The sequence below is a fragment of the Salvelinus fontinalis genome, chromosome 4 (assembly GCF_029448725.1).
Source record: "Salvelinus fontinalis isolate EN_2023a chromosome 4, ASM2944872v1, whole genome shotgun sequence".
Classification (NCBI taxonomy): Eukaryota; Metazoa; Chordata; class Actinopteri; order Salmoniformes; family Salmonidae; genus Salvelinus; species Salvelinus fontinalis.
In genome coordinates this window covers 1,410,670-1,428,167 of record NC_074668.1, presented here as the reverse complement: position 1 = coordinate 1,428,167, position 17,498 = coordinate 1,410,670, and the positions used below count along the sequence as shown (strand labels likewise).

At 42.6% G+C, this 17,498-nt stretch overlaps 2 protein-coding genes across 2 annotated transcripts; one reads left to right on the top strand and one right to left on the bottom strand.

Moving 5' to 3' along the window:
• Positions 1-2,415: 2,415 nt before the first annotated feature.
• On the bottom strand, positions 2,416-9,722 carry ube2l3b (ubiquitin-conjugating enzyme E2L 3b). The gene is made up of 4 exons (XM_055918575.1): positions 9,634-9,722; positions 7,945-8,040; positions 6,599-6,785; positions 2,416-4,637 (listed from the first exon to the last, which is right to left on the bottom strand). Exons 1-4 carry the CDS (start codon positions 9,658-9,660, stop codon positions 4,483-4,485), a joined length of 465 nt encoding a protein of 154 aa, XP_055774550.1. The 5' UTR covers positions 9,661-9,722; the 3' UTR covers positions 2,416-4,482.
• A 4,985-nt stretch (positions 9,723-14,707) lies between these two features.
• On the top strand, positions 14,708-17,222 carry ccl19a.2 (chemokine (C-C motif) ligand 19a, tandem duplicate 2). Its single transcript, XM_055918401.1, has 5 exons — positions 14,708-14,729; positions 15,147-15,494; positions 15,782-15,905; positions 16,551-16,659; positions 16,931-17,222. The coding sequence occupies exons 1-4, from the start codon at positions 14,708-14,710 to the stop codon at positions 16,657-16,659; spliced, it is 603 nt and encodes a 200-aa protein (XP_055774376.1). The 3' UTR covers positions 16,931-17,222.
• Positions 17,223-17,498: the final 276 nt, after the last annotated feature.

The window sequence follows — 17,498 nt, the reverse complement described above, 5'->3', positions numbered from 1 at the left end:
GGGTTCACTGTATCTCCGCGCAGGGTAGATCAGAGAACTGTGGAATGTACTCAAATAGTAGTTTTTATACTATGACAATTTTATTTCCAACTCTTCCAGTTAGCCTATCATAGTAGAGTTTTAGCATGGATAATACTCTTGCTCCTCCTTTGTGGGCCCCCGGACTTGTCCAAGCCCCTTGGCGCTTTTTCTTTGTCCACATCTGGTTGCTGGGTAGAGTAGCTCCGTCTTGTGTCTCTCCCTGATTCTTCACTCAAACAATTCCTAATAGGGTACTGAACAGTCTCTCAACCTTCCTGGTTGGCCTAGAGAGATGCACCCCTCCCCTCTCCAGACTGTCCACAGCTTTTATGGCCTGTGTTGGTCAGTCCTTACACACCCCCCTCTGTATTGTTTGTGTGTGTGTGTGTAATAAAACAATATTCATCTTCAAACAATATGCTAACAGGCTATAGTGCATAAACATAAATCCTAACACTAGTCGAACACCGAACTCTTCATTGAGACAATGCTGAAACATCAATCCATGGAAGAGTCAGTGCCGCCACATTTTCATTTGTGTCAAAATAAAACAAAAGCTATTGTGCAAATTCAGCAGACCATGGTGTGAAGTACCCTCTAAATTTTTTAAAATTATAAACGTATCATTTTTGCCGTCTTTGGTTATCACAAGCACCGTTTTTTCCAGGTCCTAATTTATTGAAGTCACACGTTCCGAGTCCCAAGTAGAACCACTGAGGTATTATAACGGAGACTGCGTCCAAGATGTTCGACTATTATTTTCAAGGTAATCTACTCACGTTCCCATACTCTTACTCATGAAAATCAATATCTGGTTTGCATCCGGTCTATACCTGAGCAATATGGCACGGGGGGTTAGGTATATGGCCAAACACCGCGTTGTGTCATGCATAAGAACAGCCCTTAGCCGTGGTATATTGGCCATATACCACAACCCCCGAGGTGACTTATTGCTATTATAAACTAGTTACCAACTAATTAGAACAGTAAAAATAAATGTTTTGTTATACCCGTGGTATATGGTCTGATATACCACAGCTGTCAACCAATCAGCATTCAGGGCTCGAACCAACCAGCCAGTTTATAAAGACCATTATCACATGCACACTAGCGCTCAGTGTGCACAGGGAGCAGTGTACTACGTCATGGAAAAACATTGCAGACATTGGATGAATATAAATTGTTAATATCCTCAGCAGTGAGTACAATTTGGCCTCGGCAATTATTTGACTAATTCGATGGATGTTTTGCTCACAAAGGTGATGACTAGAGTCTTATTAGGAATTTTCTAATCAGACTACTCGAGTGATGCACGGGGTGACTCATAACCCCCAGTCCCTGCAGCCAGTCTGCAGCCAGTCCCTGCAGCGCAGCTATTCCCTGCAGCCAGTCCCTGCAGCCAGTCCCTGCAGCCAGTCCCTGCAGCCAGTCCCTGCAGCCAGTCCCTGCAGCCAGTCCCTGCAGCCAGTCCCTGCAGCCAGTCCCTGCAGCCAGTCCCTGCAGCCAGTCCCTGCAGCTATATCCGTGGGTGGCGGGTTTAGGGTCATAAAATATTATTGTTGAGTCATTTTAACAAATTTCTACTTCCTTTACAACCAGTCAAACTGATGTAATTTGGATATTTTGCACAGAAAATCTTTCGGTATTATTTTTGTTATTGCATTTTCTCCCCGGTCCCTAAACATCTTAGCTTCACAAAAGAAGCAGAGGTGACAGAGACCTTTACCAATGTCAACGGGCTATAGTACAGATGTAATCTCCTAGGTTACGTGATTGTTGCCAATCACACTGCAGGTGTTTCAGGAAGTCATCTACCATAAACATTCTTCTTCATGTAACCAATCAATAGACTTAGACATCGCATCACTGCTGAAAAGTTTCACCTAGTATTTGGCTCAGGTTTGTTAAAAAAAAAAAAAAGTTAGATATGGAAGCTGAACTGGGAGGTGTCATATGTAGTTGTGAGTATGGCGCCCTCTAGTGGTAGGCTGTGTTGCTACACACCACACTTCGTGTTTGCCTCTTCGGGCCGCTGATAATGTAAGCTCCAACTTTGTGCTATGTCCATTGTTTCTAGATTTGAAATAGACAGATCATACTATCATGGAGATTTCACTCGTAATCTATACCTGAATACCTTTGCGTAGCGTCATCCTTACCGAAAACTTTCTGCTTCACGTCTAGATCCTGAATCTAAACATATTCACTCAGACCGGAGACTTCACTCGTTATCTGTTGTTGCTGCGAGTGGTGTCACTCTTCCCTTTCCCATCTACAGTATATCCTGGCAGGGACTGCAGTTGAAAATGAGCCGGCTGGTTAAAACTGCCACTATCCCTGTAAAACGATATGTAAATCCCACTCCCAAAGCATCCATTCACCCAGACAATGAGACCAAATGGTTAGCCATCTTTATTATGAAACATTGGACCGAATCACACAGCTGTTACACTGCTCCAGTCCCTGTCCTGTTTACACCCTACTGGCAGACAGTTAGAGAGACAGCCCTCTCCCAGCTCAATATAAAGGTGCCTGTTATAAAGGACCACCGTCTCTGTGCGTTAACCCAGTCTGTGTTTGAAATGGCATCTTATTCCCTATATAGCGCACTACTTATGACCAGAGCACATAAGGTTCTGGTTAAAAGTATAGCACTATGTAAGGAATAGGGTGCCATTTTGGACTCAACCCAGTCTTTAGACTCCCCTGGTATTGCCACGACCAAGCCGGACAGTTCACTAAGTCCCTTGTTCCAGTGGATATTAATCGGCCACTGATTGATATACTTATGTCAGTCTCTCGCGATGACATGAGATTTGATTTGCGGGGGCTAAGATTATTTTTATGTAGAGAGAGAGAGAGAGAGGAGGTGGGGTACCAGATTTTGTGAGTGACCATGAGCGGACTGGAGAGTAAACTTGAAGCCAATTTATGCTCGATTCTAAAAACGTGGTAGAAGGCGCTGTTTGGAGGAGGGTGTGACGCAATTGTGGAGCCACTGGAGGCACGCAGAGACCAAATCCATACCACATCACCGTGCGCCACCCAAAATGTTGTAACAGTGTGTGGGGGGGGCTCCTTATTGCTCCACATTGACATGATTGGTTGATATTAGGTGGGGGTGGGAGGTCCTGTATAAACACAAACTCACTTCCTTGACAACAGCTCTGCAAAAGGCTCTGCAGGGTCAATCTAATGTCTGCAGTGGCCGCACAACATTTACTGAGATACGACCTCTGAATCCAGGGAACGTGTACTTCAGAGGTCGTATCTCAGTAAATGCTGTGCGGCCACTGCAGACATTGGATTGACCCTGCAGAACCTTTTACAGGAAACAAACTGTACGGTGTCACTACTATTTCTACTTCCCACTGTCTGGAGACGGCAAACTGGTATCTAAATGTGTATAGGAGAAAAGTTAGAACCCAAGTAACGCAGCACGGTAGGAACACGGTAGAACCAGCGAGCGGGGTATACAACCGCATAACACAGAGGGAGATGTTTTTAGGCGGAATGGCACTTCTGCCTATAAAGCAAAAAACGAACCAGAAAGAAGTCCCAGAACATCTAACGCAAAGAGGAACATTTTGGACTCATGAAGGGGAGTGTGAATGATGATCATCTCCAGTCAATTGCACTTGTAAGTAATATTAGGCTATTATCAGTGGCCCTTATTTGTCTGTCTGCTCAGTGGGCTGGCTTCTAGCTGAGGGGAAGGACAACTGAGAGAGGGCTTGTTCCACAGAATACAGTGCAACTCCAGAAGCAGAGAAGTCAAAGGGAAAACATTTCAACACACACTTCCAGGGCCTAGCAAGCTATGAGAGAAGGGTTGTCTTTTTTTTTTTTTTTTTTTTTTTTTTAGTAAGACATGTCATTTAGGGTTGACAGAACAAGATGAGACTAGAGAAGAGAACAAAGAAAGTAAAGAATAACCACAACTTTTCCTTCGGTCAGAAAGATCTCCTTCCAGAAGTTAGGAGAAAGGTCTACAATACTCAAGCAGTGATTTTTTTTTTTTTTTTTTTTTTTACAAACAGGAAAACTAAAAACAGATTTTTCTTCTCCATTTCCTTCTATTTGTTTTCCCTCCTTAGTTCTCCATATTTAACATGGACATTCTAACCATTTATTTTTTCTTGTCTTTTTCATTTTTCATATTTTAATTTAAGAAAATAGTATAAAGTTAGTAATGGCCTCGAGCTATCGCCAGGAGGAGGAGAAACCGGTCTGATCCAGAGTCCTGCGTAGATGGGAGAGGTGAGGCTGCAGCCACACGCTGAGGTGAGGCTAGGGCTGCTCCTGGGCTGCTAGGATGATGTGTGTGTGTGGGGAAAAATGGAGGAGAGGGTGTGTGGGGAGATGGGGAGGAGAGAGGGGGAAGGTACAGAGAAAAGGGAGGAGAAGAGAGACGTTCGGTTGGGGAGAGGAGAGAGAGAGGGCTACACACTGGTCAGGTAATCAGTCCATTGGTCTCTTTTCTCCATGTTTCTTTGTAAACTCCTCTGCGTTCTTAAAGAATTTTTTCCGGTCCTTTGAGTATTCTTCTGCTAGGTCTGCCCTCAGCGGGTGCTCTGGCTGGGGGTCGTTGACCAACGCAATCAGGGACTGAATTACTGCAGAATAGACAAACAGTCATGAATTACTGCAGAATAGACAAACAGTCATGAATTACTGCAGAATAGATAAGACAAACAGCCAATCATGACATTGCACAAACTGAATTACTGCAGAATAGATAAGACAAACAGCCAATCATGACATTGCACAAACTGAATCAGTGCAGAATGAACAGATTATTTTTCTTTTTGACTAAAGAAGCAATTACTACTTCAACAGAAAGTTAAACAAGTGAACTGACACACAAAGGAAATTGAGTCATTGAAGTAGAATACGTGACTGATTCATGTGTTCTCCTGTTACGTTCCTTTTCTCTTTCACTTCAGTCATTGATCAGGTTCTACTGTCCAGGGTCTGGGTATCATGCCATGGTATCACGCCGTGGTATCACGCCAGTGTCTGGGTATCATGCCAGTGTATCATGCCATGGTATCACGCCATGGTATCACGCCAGTGTCTGGGTATCATGCCATGGTATCACGCCGTGGTATCACGCCAGTGTCTGGGTATCATGCCAGTGTATCATGCCATGGTATCACGCCATGGTATCACGCCAGTGTCTGGGTATCATGCCAGTGTATCATGCCATGGTATCACGCCATGGTATCATGCCAGTGTCTGGGTATCATGCCAGTGTATCATGCCATGGTATCACGCCATGGTATCATGCCAGTGTCTGGGTATCATGCCATGGTATCGCGCCCAGCGTCAGGGTATCATGCCATGGTATCACGCCCAGCGTCAGGGTATCATGCCAGTGTATCATGCCAGTGTCAGGGTATCATGCCCAGTGTCAGGGTATCATGCCATGGTATCACACCTAATGTCAGGGTATCATGCCCAGTGTCAGGGTATCATGCCATGGTATCCCACCTAATGTCAGGGTATCATGCCCAGTGTCAGGGTATCATGCCATGGTATCACGCCCAGAGTCAGGGTATCATGCCAATGTATCATGCCCAGTGTCAGGGTATCATGCCATGGTATCATGCCCAGTGTCAGCGTATCATGCCATGGTATCTTGTCAGGGTATCATGCCAGCATCAGGGTATCACGCCCAGTGTCAGGGTATCACGCCCAGTGTCAGGGTATCATGCCAGTGTATCACATCAAGGTATCATGCCATGGTATCTTGTCAGGGTATCATGCCAGCGTCCAGTGTCAGGGTATCATGCCAGCGTGTCATGCCAGTGTATCATGCCAGCGTATTACGCAAGCGTCAGGGTATCAATCAGTGGCAGGGTATCATGCCAGCGTATCATGTCAGGGTATCAATCAGTGGTAGGGTATCATGCCAGCATCAGGGTATCAATCAGTGGTACGGTATCAATCAGTGGTAGGGTATCATGCCAGCATCAGGGTATCAATCAGTGGTACGGTATCATGCCAGCGTCAGGGTATCAATCAGTGGTACGGTATCATGCCAGCATCAGGGTATCAATCAGTGGTACGGTATCATGCCAGCATCAGGGTATCAATCAGTGGTACAGTATCAATCAGTGGTACGGTATCATGTCAGCGTCAGGGTATCAATCAGTGGTACGGTATCAATCAGTGGTACGGTATCATGCCAGCGTCAGGGTATCAATCAGTGGTACGGTATCAATCAGTGGTACGGTATCATGCCAGCGTCAGGGTATCAATCAGTGGTACGGTATCATGTCAGTGGTACGGTATCATGTCAGTGTATTGTGTCAGTGTATCATTTGGGGTGGCAGGTAGTCTAGTGGTTAGAGCATTGGGCCAGTAACCGAAAGGTTGCTGGACCGAATCCCTGAGCTGACAAGGTAAAAATCAGGCAGTTAACCCACTGTTCCCCGGTAGGTCGTCATTGTAAATAAGAATTTGTTCTTAACTGACTAGCCTATATAAAATAAAGGTAAACAAATATAATAATGTAAGTATTGCAGCACAATTTACATTACATGCAAATTATAGAGGTGTGTGTGAGCCCCACCTTGGTCAGTTTTGGTAGCCGGTTTCCAGTTCTCTGCGCTAATGACAGGCAGACACACCTGTCCCTTCTCATCGATGTTGGGGTGGTAGATCTTCGTCTTGAACGTGATCTTGGGGGGCTTGAAGGGGTACTCGGCGGGGAAGATTAATTCAATCCTGAAAGCTCCCTTGTCATAAGGAGCGTTGTCCTGGAGGAGTAATGTGTAGAAAATAAACCATTGTTAGTTAGTGCAACAATGACCAAGGAGCATCTCTTATGACTGTGTTATGACATTTAATACATGTAACAGTCCTTCAAGAACATAGAGACGTCGGTGATGTAATAGTCCTTCTAGAACCAGAACATAGAGACTTCTGTGATGTAATAGTCCTTCTAGAACCAGACCATTGAGACTTCTGTGATGTAATAGTCCTTCTAGAACCAGAATATAGAGACTTATGTGATGTAATAGTCCTTCTAGAACCAGAACATAGAGACTTCTGTGCTGTAATAGTCCTTCTAGAACCAGAACATAGAGACTTATGTGATTTAATAGTCCTTCTAGAACCAGAACATAGAGACTTCTGTGCTGTAATAGTCCTTCTAGAACCAGACCATAGAGGCTTCTGTGATGTAATAGTCCTTCTAGAACCAGACCATTGAGACTTCTGTGATGTAATAGTCCTTCTAGAACCAGAATATAGAGACTTCTGTGATGTAATAGTCCTTCTAGAACCAGAATATAGAGACTTCTGTGATGTAATAGTCATTCTAGAACCAGAACATAGAGACTTCTGTGATGTAATAGTCCTTCTAGAACCAGAACATAGACTTCTGTGCTGTAATAGTCCTTCTAGAACCAGACCATTGAGACTTCTGTGATGTAATAGTCCTTCTAGAACCAGAATATAGAGACTTCTGTGATGTAATAGTCCTTCTAGAACCAGAATATAGAGACTTCTGTGATGTAATAGTCCTTCTAGAACCAGAACATAGAGACTTCTGTGATGTAATAGTCCTTCTAGAACCAGACCATTGAGACTTCTGTGATGTAATAGTCCTTCTAGAACCAGAATATAGAGACTTCTGTGCTGTAATAGTCCTTCTAGAACCAGACCACTGAGACTTCTGTGATGTAATAGTCCTTCTAGAACCAGAATATATAGAGACTTCTGTGATGTAATAGTCCTTCTAGAACCAGAATATAGAGACTTCTGTGATGTAATAGTCCTTCTAGAACCAGAATATAGAGACTTCTGTGATGTAATAGTCCTTCTAGAACCAGACCATTGAGACTTCTGTGATGTAATAGCCTTCATGAGAGAATTGTGAAGCCATGAATCAATGCTGAGAATAACAACACTTACAGGGACAATAAGACCTTGCCAGGTCAGTATGTTGGATTCATCCACTTGAATGTTCCGGAAGTTTTTCATTCCAGACTTGCGAATCTCTTCAAGTTCCTGAAAGAGGAGAGAGAGAAACATCATGATATGTTAAGGCCCCTCCAACGACTCTGTTGATGGTAATGTACAACCCTTCCAAGGATTGTGGCTGGGTAACCCTCCGAATTCGCTACAATGAATCTGATGTCATTCAAGTAATAGATAGTGATAGATAAAATAAATAGATAGATAAAATAGAGAGGTGGCTGCTTGTGAGGTATCTGTCACTCAATGACAGCTCATCTGGTATTGACATGTCTTGTAATTGTAAACAAAACTGAAACCCAGACAGACAATTGTGTGCTTCTCATGTTACTGTCTCGACAGACAACATACTAATAATGAATGTTTTGTTAGGTCCACAGAATTCAGTTAGATAGCGGCTGATTGTTTATTAGATTAACTATATAAAGTGTATTAACTTTATATTAACTTTATATCTAATAATAGTGTATGAGTTTAGGTTTTGTTTCCTGCTGCAAACCGAGATGACCTCATGAAATAATTGACTCATGTCACGGTGCAGTTTTCTACAATGACGTCGTGTATCTTGATAGCCAGCTATGGCTCTATCTAGCTAGCTATACAACTGGAGTGGTACCCAGGCGGTTACAAAACCCAAGATGATTGTATTTTCTTGGCAATTGATGTAATGCTTACTGTTTGCTAGTTAGCTAGCTAGGTAAGCTCTGGATAAGTCGCATGTATAAACCGGGTAACTTGAATAATTGACTCATGTCGTGGTGCAGTTTAGGACGATAATAAGATCGTGACTGAATTGTACTGAATGATGACCGAGCCCTTGATAACCCTTTAAACATTGTGACAGTGAGGTTGTGTTTCGTGTGGGTCACAAAATAAGCGAAACATCCTTTCCCATGTAGGTGAGGCAATTTGGGTAGCTACTAGCTAACGTTAGCTAACCTAAAGTAGCAATCGAGCAAACAGCGTAGACAGCGCTGTAACGGAAATAACTAACTACGCTGTAGTAGTAGCGCTGTAGCCATCGCACGGTTGTGATAAACATAAATTGATCGGTTTCAATGTTATTTTTAACCCTTTAAAACACAGGGACAATGAGGTTGTGTATCGTATGAGTCACAAATAAAGCGAAACATAATTTCTCCATTTAGTTAGTTGGGCGATTTGGGTAACTACTAACTATCTACAGTAGCCATAAAAAAAACAGCGAAGACAGCTCCGTAACGGAAATAGCTAACTACGACAGTAGCCATCGCACGGTTGTGATACACAGAAATTGATCGGTGTAAATGTCGTTTGTACAGTTTCGGAGATTGGTGTCAATACTAAGCATGAACAAGCAACGACGCATACTAGCTTCCCTGCTGATCCCCAGAACCCGGTCTCTCAATCTTCTCTGGCCCTGCCGGTGCTTTCCTAACCTGTTTTATGCTTGCTGGCCTAGCTTGCGAAAGAAAGTGCCTTCTCGCCTTTAGCGGGACTTCAACACTTCTGAACCAAATACAATTTAGGACAACAATAAGATATCGTGACTGAGTCGTACTTAATAATGACCAAGCCCTTAGATAGACAATTCTGACTTTTTTTTAATTGATAGATATATGAAAATAGAGTTCTCATGATATTTACCTTGTGTAGTCTCCTGCTCGCCGCCATCTTGCATCTACTGTGTGTTCCCAGAATACAACGCGGCGACTTGTCTTGGGGTCGCAGTTCCAAAAAGGCAATAAAAAGTATGGGACACATGACCCCAAAAATATTTATTCTCTTTATCGTGTGTTATATGACTCATTTTAGAATAATAAAGAGTCCAGTCCACTTATTTTTTCCCCTGTTTTTGATGGCATATTTGTAAACATTCAAACCAACAAAAGTTTTAGAAGCTACCAGAAATGTTTCATTTATTGTCTGGCTTATGCATTGATTACTCAAAAGCCTTGATTCTGAAAATACCCTTATTGTACACTGCAGTGTAGCCTATATAAACAGCTCAAAACTCTTCAGTTGGCTACTATACAAATTAAGCATATTCATTCACTGGACTTGTATTTATAGTATCAAATGAAAAAGGTGCGTCAGGTTCAGACATTGTTTATTTATTTAACTAGGCAAGTCAGTTAAGAACACATTCTTATTTACAATGACGGCCTAGGCACCGTGGGTTACCTAACCACTAGCTTACCTGCAGCCCCACATAATTAATTGTGTATGTGTGTGTATGACATTTGAATGTGACAGACAAATACAGGCATCTCAAATTATGTTTATGGAAATAGGATATATTCAAAGTCATAATTTGTTTGAGATGGCTGTAGTTGTCCCGACTGTTCAACCCGTAGCGTAGCCTATGGACCGACCATTGTAAACTAGCCACTAGCGAGTGTTTTTGTCAATGAATGAAATATTTCCTTTCTACCCCTCTGAATAGAATAGAACAAGTCAAGTTCTCTTGTAAACAATAACTGTGTCGTGCTATCACAACCACCCGATGCTGTTCTTACTGTTTCCCCAGGCGCCGAAGACGTGAACGTCGATTATGGCAGCCCCCCACACCTCTCTGATTCAGAGGGGTTGGGTTACATTTCAGTTGAATGCATTCAGTTGTACAACTGACTAGGTATCGCCCTTTCCCTTAGTTTTAAAATCAAATCACTCAACAGACACCTCCCTCCACTGTCTGTATACGTAGCAGAACACAACGAATGACCACTAGATATTCGCTGTAGTGTTTTAAAGTACAAGCGATAACTCCCTAAACTATATAGGAGCTGCTTTTCCAAGCCTGGTAGAATTAACCACTAGATGGCAGCAGTGGTCCCACAATACTGCAATAATAATTGTACTGGGGCCGTATGCTAAATTCAGATTCTACACCCCTCTCCCACTCCCTGTCGTGGATTTCAAGCATTTTGCTGTTGTAAGCAGTGTCTGAGGGAGTGCGCCAGTGCATACTTTGGGAGAGGGTTGCGAATTAAGATGCACTCAGTGTGTGAAGTATGGACTTTTTTGTCTCCCCTTTGCAAGCCACAAAAAAATACTGACCTCAATGTTGGCGCAAAGGCGGCAGGGGTATAAAGTACTTAAGTAAAAATACTTTAAAGTACTACTTAAGTCGTTTTTTGGGGGTATCTGTACTTCCTTTGACTATTTTTATTTTTGACAACTTTTACTTTTACTTCCCTACATTCCTAAAGAAAATAATGTACTTTTTACTCCATACATTTTCCCTGACACCTAAAAGTACTTACATTTTGAATGCTTAGCATGACAGGCAAATGGTCTAATTCACACACTTATCAAGAGAACATCCATGGTCATCTACTGCCTCTGATCTGGAGGACTCACTAAACACAAATGCTTCATTTGTAAATTATGTCTGAGTGTTGGAGTGTACCCCTGGCTATCCATACATTTTAGAAAACAAGAAAATGGTGCCGTCTGGTTTGCTTAATATAAGGAATTTTTTGTTACTTTTACTTTTGATACTTAAGTACATTTAAAAACAAATACCTTTAGACTTTTACTCAAATAGTATTTTACTGTGTGACTTTCACTTGAACTTGAGGAACTTTCTATTATGGTATCTTTACTTTTACTCAAGTATGACAATTAGGTACTTTCTCCACCACTGATAGGCAGTGCTGACAATTGTATGATCACAGGTTTACACAAGACAAAACTTGCAAATTGAGCAACTGTTGATGCACAACCAAATTTCGAAATTATATATTTAATTTTTCTAACTCAAGAGTAAATTGATACCCCGACTGAGTTCCTAAAAACAAAACAAAAGGGGTGCCCCGGGCCGCCAGTTGCCCACCACTGTCCTCGATAAATTATTTCATCATCAAGTCAATCTCAGAATTCTACAGAAGAGAGAGAGAGAGAGAGAGAGAGAGAGAGAGAGAGAGAGAGAGAGAGAGAGAGAGAGAGAGAGAGAGAGAGAGAGAGAGAGAGAGAGAGAGAGAGAGAGAGAGAGAGTACACTTTCTAGGTCAAAGAGGCTGCAGTGAGAGGAATAGAACCAGAATGGCTGTAATGGATTCTAATTCTAGATTTCACATCATGTTTTTGAGCCAGGTCTGGTTTCTGTGTCTGTTGATGCCAGTAAGGGGTGATAACAGACTCTCTACTTCCATAAACAGTGGGCATGTCTGGCATACTGATAAGATACCAAGACACAAGACCAATCTGATGCCTTCATTGCCACCGGAGGGGATTTCTGCACAGAGACTGGCTGTGTGTTTGTGACCATGCATCCGTGTAATGTTTGTTTCTTTGGATGTTTATGGTTGTCGTTTTACATAAAAGAGGACAATGAGAATTTCCCTTGGCCTTGTTTAGAGAGTAATTCTAGACTGAAGTAGTTAGCGATTCCCACCATAAAACAGTCAGAGGGGAATTTGAAGTGGCTCGGCTCAGGGTCGTGACCTATTAGAATTGAATGTGGTGAATGTGCTGTCAATACAGGGGGTAAAAACATTGGCAGACAGACAGGCAGGCAGGTAGGAGGACAGACAGACAGACAGACAGACAGGCAGGCAGGCAGACAGACAGACAGACAGACAGACAGACAGACAGACAGACAGACAGACAGAGAGACAGACAGACAGACAAGTAGAGTCTTGGTGGTTCCAAACTTCTTCCATTTAAGAATGAAGGAGGCCACTGTGTTCTTGAGGACGCTCAATACTGCAGAAGTGTTCTGGTACCCTTCCCCAGAGCTGTGCCTCGACACAATCCTGTCTAGGAGATCTACGGACAATTCCTTTGACCTCATGGCTTGGTTTTTGCTCTGACATGCACTGTCAACTGTGGGACCTTTATATAGACAGTTGTGTGCCTTTACAAATCATGTCCAATCAATTGAATGTGGAAAAAGTAAAAGGGTCTGAATACTTTCCCGAATGCACTGTATACGAGAGAGTGGAAATTCTGCCCTGAGAAGAGCATCACAACAAGAAGCACCATGAATACCACTGACCTGGAAAAGCCCAGGCTTTTCTGGTTGGAGAGCAACTGTACCTGGTCTCAGGAAGGCAGTATCCTCTACATATACATCCCCCCTAGGACAGTAGTGTCCCAGCCCATCTTCCCAAAGCACCTGAAACCTCTTCAAAGAGTATCTTAAATAATCCCCCCCCCCATCCCCCCAAGAGCCTCTAATGAAGAACCATGTGAAAACTGTGAGCCATTCTGCTTTGTGTGTGTGTATTTGTGTGTGTATTTATGTTTGTGTGTGTGTATTTGTGTGTGTATTTGTGTTTGTGTGTTTGTGTGTGTATTTGTGTTTGTGTGTGTGTGTATTTGTGTGTGTTTGTGTGTTTGTGTGTGTGTGTGTATACATACAGTAATTAACCCTCACCATCTTCACCACTACACCCAAATGTTTACTTAACACAATCCCGACTTCCTGTCTAAAGGTATGTTACCATGGTTCATTACCAGCAGATCATCCAGCAACATCACTGTCTGTGTTCTACCATCTCACTTCACGTGTCAAAGCTGTTACAACCTGTCTACAATTTAGGTCAGACATCCCTGTATTCGTTTATCATTCTCACGTGAAGCTTCAAAAATCCCTGTGGCTTATGGCAGGGATTATTATTTATCTTGTCCTTTTATTTAGTCTCTGCCTGTTTGAAGACAACAGCTTAATATCTCCTCAGTTGGGTGAATATCACGGGGCATGTTTGGGCCAATCTTCAGCACAGGAACATGAATGGCCTCCCTAAAACTGCCAGTAAGGTGTGTGTGTGTGTGTGTGTGTGTGTGTGTGTGTATCATCAACCCATGGGAGAATGTCTTGGAAATGAAGTAGTTTGGCCTGGGCTGTGTGACCCAGTTACTGTCATTTTTTAAAACATTTAACTAGGCAAGTCAGTTAAGAACAAATACTTATTTACAATGACGGCCTAGGAACTGTGGGTTAACTGCCTTGTTCAGGGGCAGAACGACAGATTTTTACCTTGTCAGCTCGGGAATTTGATCCACCAACCTTTCGGTTACTGGCCCAACGCTCTAACCACTAGGCTACCTGCCGCCCCACAATTACAGATTGTTGCAGTGCATTTACATGCAACAACCAACTGCAATTTTAGTGTCAGTTAACTTTAGTGTCCACTAAAATGACATGTTATGAGTCTTAAGACAGATAAGGAAGTGAGAAGAAAGTTATCTTGGTAAATTTCTTCATCTTTGGCTGACTATTCCTGTGGACTACAAGGTCTGCCAGCCAATGACCTCTGTGTACTTGACCCTGCGATGAACAGCTGTCCTGTTGTAACTTCCCGATACTATGGAGGGGTTTTCCAGTATGTTCAAAGCATGTTGACACTATTACTGTTAAGTCCCTCATAGCTCTCATACGGGCCATTCCACAGTAACAGAATTGTGCTGAGACTCAGACATTTCACTTAAAATGTATGCCAAACAAAGCTACTGACAGGAAGTCCTACTGCAAATGAATTTTGTCCCACACTCTTCGTTGGAATGTTGCATCACATGCATGCCCCCTTCCTCGCTGTTCCTCTGTAGTCAACCAATCGGGGAGTTTCAGTAGTATAAAGACAGACCTCTATCTTCAATGACTGGCATATGTAGATAGACAGCCTGAGGGCACACATGCGCACACACAACCTTGCATGGATAATTGAACATCTCATTTGATAAGAAATACCAAAAAACAGATACCGTAAGCAGCAATGATCTGCCACCGTTACAGAGGTGGGCGAGATTGATTGACAGACAAGGAAATAGAGAGAAAGACAGAGAAGGAAGAATGGAGGGAGACAGAGATAAATAAGGAGGGAGAGAGAGAAGGAAGGAGGGAGAGAGCGAGAGAGAGAGACGGAGGGAGAGAAGGAGGGAGGGAGAGAGGGAGAGAAGGAGGGAGAGAGAGCTGGAGGGAGAGAGAGATGGAGGGAGGGAGAGAGGGAGAGAAGGAGGGAGGGAGAGCTGGAGGGAGAGAGAGAGAAAGAAGGAGGGAGGGAAAGAGAGAGAGCGAGAGAGAGAGGGAGGGAGGGATAAAAATATAAAGATTAAGGTGAATTTACGGGACTAAGGCGGAGACTTCACTTTGTTCCAAGTCATAGTGAAAGAGAAAGAGACAGTCAGGTGTATAAATACACCTGTACCTCTCAGCATTCTCCCACTCTCTGTCATCCTCAGACTCTTTCTCATCCTCAGACTCTCTGTCATCCTCACACTCTCTCTCATCCTCAGACTCCCTCTCTCTGTCATCCTCAGACTCTCTCTCATCCTCAGACTCTTTCTCATCCTCAGACTCTCTGTCATCCTCAGACTCTTTCTCATCCTCAGACTCTCTGTCATCCTCAGACTCTCTTTCTCTGTCATCCTCAGACTCTGTCATCCTCAGACTCTCTGTCATCCTCAGACTCTCTGTCATCCACTCTCTGAAGCACAGCGCTCAAAGCAGCAATATGGCAGCTCTTCTCTTCATTGCAACAATCTGCTTGGGCTACGCAGCAGGTAAAACACACACACACACACACACACACACACACACACACACACACACACACACACACACACACACACACACACACACACAGACAGAAGAGTCCTCAGGAAACATTCCTCTGCAGTGATTGACTTAGAAAGTTATACCAGCCTGGGGTTGTTACACGAGTAGAGCCTGGATCACTCATATTGGCCTCTCACCCCCTTGTTGAACAATGTGGAACGTTATACTGAACTGTTATAGACTAAACAGAGTTCTTCCAATCACTCTCTCTCTCTGTCTCTCTCTCCTGCAGCATTCTCAGAGGTACCCGTGGACTGCTGTCTGTCAACCACTGACATCCGTTTCCCTCGCCACTTTAAGATGGTCTCCTACCTGCTGCAGACCACAGACAGAGGCTGTAACATCGATGCCACTGTGTGAGTGTCTTCCTCTCTAAGACAAATGACTTCTCTCCCACTATATGTAGGCTACTTAGCATCTCTTCCACTATATGTAGGCCACTTAGCATCTCTTCCACTCTATGTAGGCTACTTAGCATCTCTCCCACTATATGTAGACTACTTAGCATCTCTTCCACTATATGTAGGCTACTTAGCATATCTTCCACTATATGTAGGCTACTTAGCATCTCTCCCACTATATGTAGGCTACTTAGCATCTCTTCCACTATATGTAGGCTACTTAGCATCTCTCCCACTATATGTAGGCTACTTAGCATCTCTCCCACTATATGTAGGCTACTTAGCATCTCATTGCATTTTCAGGCTGAATAGAACTGTTATAAACATGATATGACACATGTTATAAGCATACAAGAGCACGATTCCAAGTGTATTACAATCCCTAGTTTTAGAAAGCATATGACTTAAAGGCTAGTTTCAGGTCTTGTCTTACACTCCTAGGCAGTTTGGAGGCCTGCCAGATTCTGCTCCCCATCAGTGGCTCACTGATCTCACTGGGTGGTGCCTGGAGCACTTTTTTTGGCAATCGCTGTCTGATATTGTTGTGGATATTGATGATTATCTTTGATACGGATCTATTTGTAAATCGTATCCCTCAAGGTTTATCACCAAGACAGGGGTGAGACTGTGCTCGCCCCATCCCACACAGAGCAAGTGGGTGGCAGACTACGTCAAACGTCTGGAGCGAAGAGGAGTAGGAGTAAATTAGGTTAGTTGTTACTCTGTGTTCACACACGTAACAAATTAAATAATATCCTACTTTCCTGTGCTTGTCTCTCTTCATTTAGGCTCATAGTTTGGCTAAACTGCATATATGTATTTGTTTTTGGTTTCTTATTTTTTATTTATAAAAAAAAAAAAATCTGTTTTATTAAAGGAATCTGCTGCAGTGTTTTTTCATTCACAACTCAACATTTCAAGATTCTCTATTTTAATATCTGTCCTATCTGGTGCCTGTCTCCCTCACATGATGACCACAGCAGAGTAAGATCAGGAGTGGAGAAGAGGAGAAGACATTCATTTCAACCTTTTTTAACTGAAGAGTCGTCCTAGATACGGTAGTAGACCAAAGAGTTTTACAAAAGACTGTACAAGAAACCCTTGTGAACAGTGCATACTGTAAATTCATATCATAGCAAAACCATTTTCCATCAATATATTGAGAGCTGTGTTAGATTGGTTTTGTAAAATGTTATATTTAAGTTGTACAATTTGTTAATATGGTTTGGTGGGTGGATTAGAGAAAATGTTAATGTGAATGCCAGCTGTCATGAAAATGTATATTTCAAATGAATATTTCCAATAAAATATAGAGTTTTCTGTAAAATGTTTGTTATCTGAGACATGATTCTAACCAAAATGTTTGAATTGTCAAACTTTATTGGGACAATCATAACACATTTAAATAATTTATCACACACTCTTTCCTGACATATTGTCCAATAAGACCAAACAAACTATTTTTAAAACTTTGTTTAACGTGGTATTTTAATCTTCATATGGTTTACTTGAAACATTATAAACCATTTTAAAAGAGACAAACATGAA

Excerpts from the sequence above, each read along its gene's own strand:
- ube2l3b (XM_055918575.1), bottom strand. The coding sequence starts at position 9,660 with ATGGCGGCGAGCAGGAGACTACACAAG. Across the intron at positions 8,041-9,633 it reads CGAGCAGGAGACTACACAAG|GAACTTGAAGAGATTCGCAA; the intron begins GTAAATATCATG and ends CTCCTCTTTCAG. Across the intron at positions 6,786-7,944 it reads GGCAAGGTCTTATTGTCCCT|GACAACGCTCCTTATGACAA; the intron begins GTAAGTGTTGTT and ends TTACTCCTCCAG.
- ccl19a.2 (XM_055918401.1), top strand. The coding sequence starts at position 14,708 with ATGATCTGCCACCGTTACAGAG. Across the intron at positions 14,730-15,146 it reads GATCTGCCACCGTTACAGAG|CATTCTCCCACTCTCTGTCA; the intron begins GTGGGCGAGATT and ends TGTACCTCTCAG. Across the intron at positions 15,495-15,781 it reads CTGCTTGGGCTACGCAGCAG|CATTCTCAGAGGTACCCGTG; the intron begins GTAAAACACACA and ends TCTCTCCTGCAG.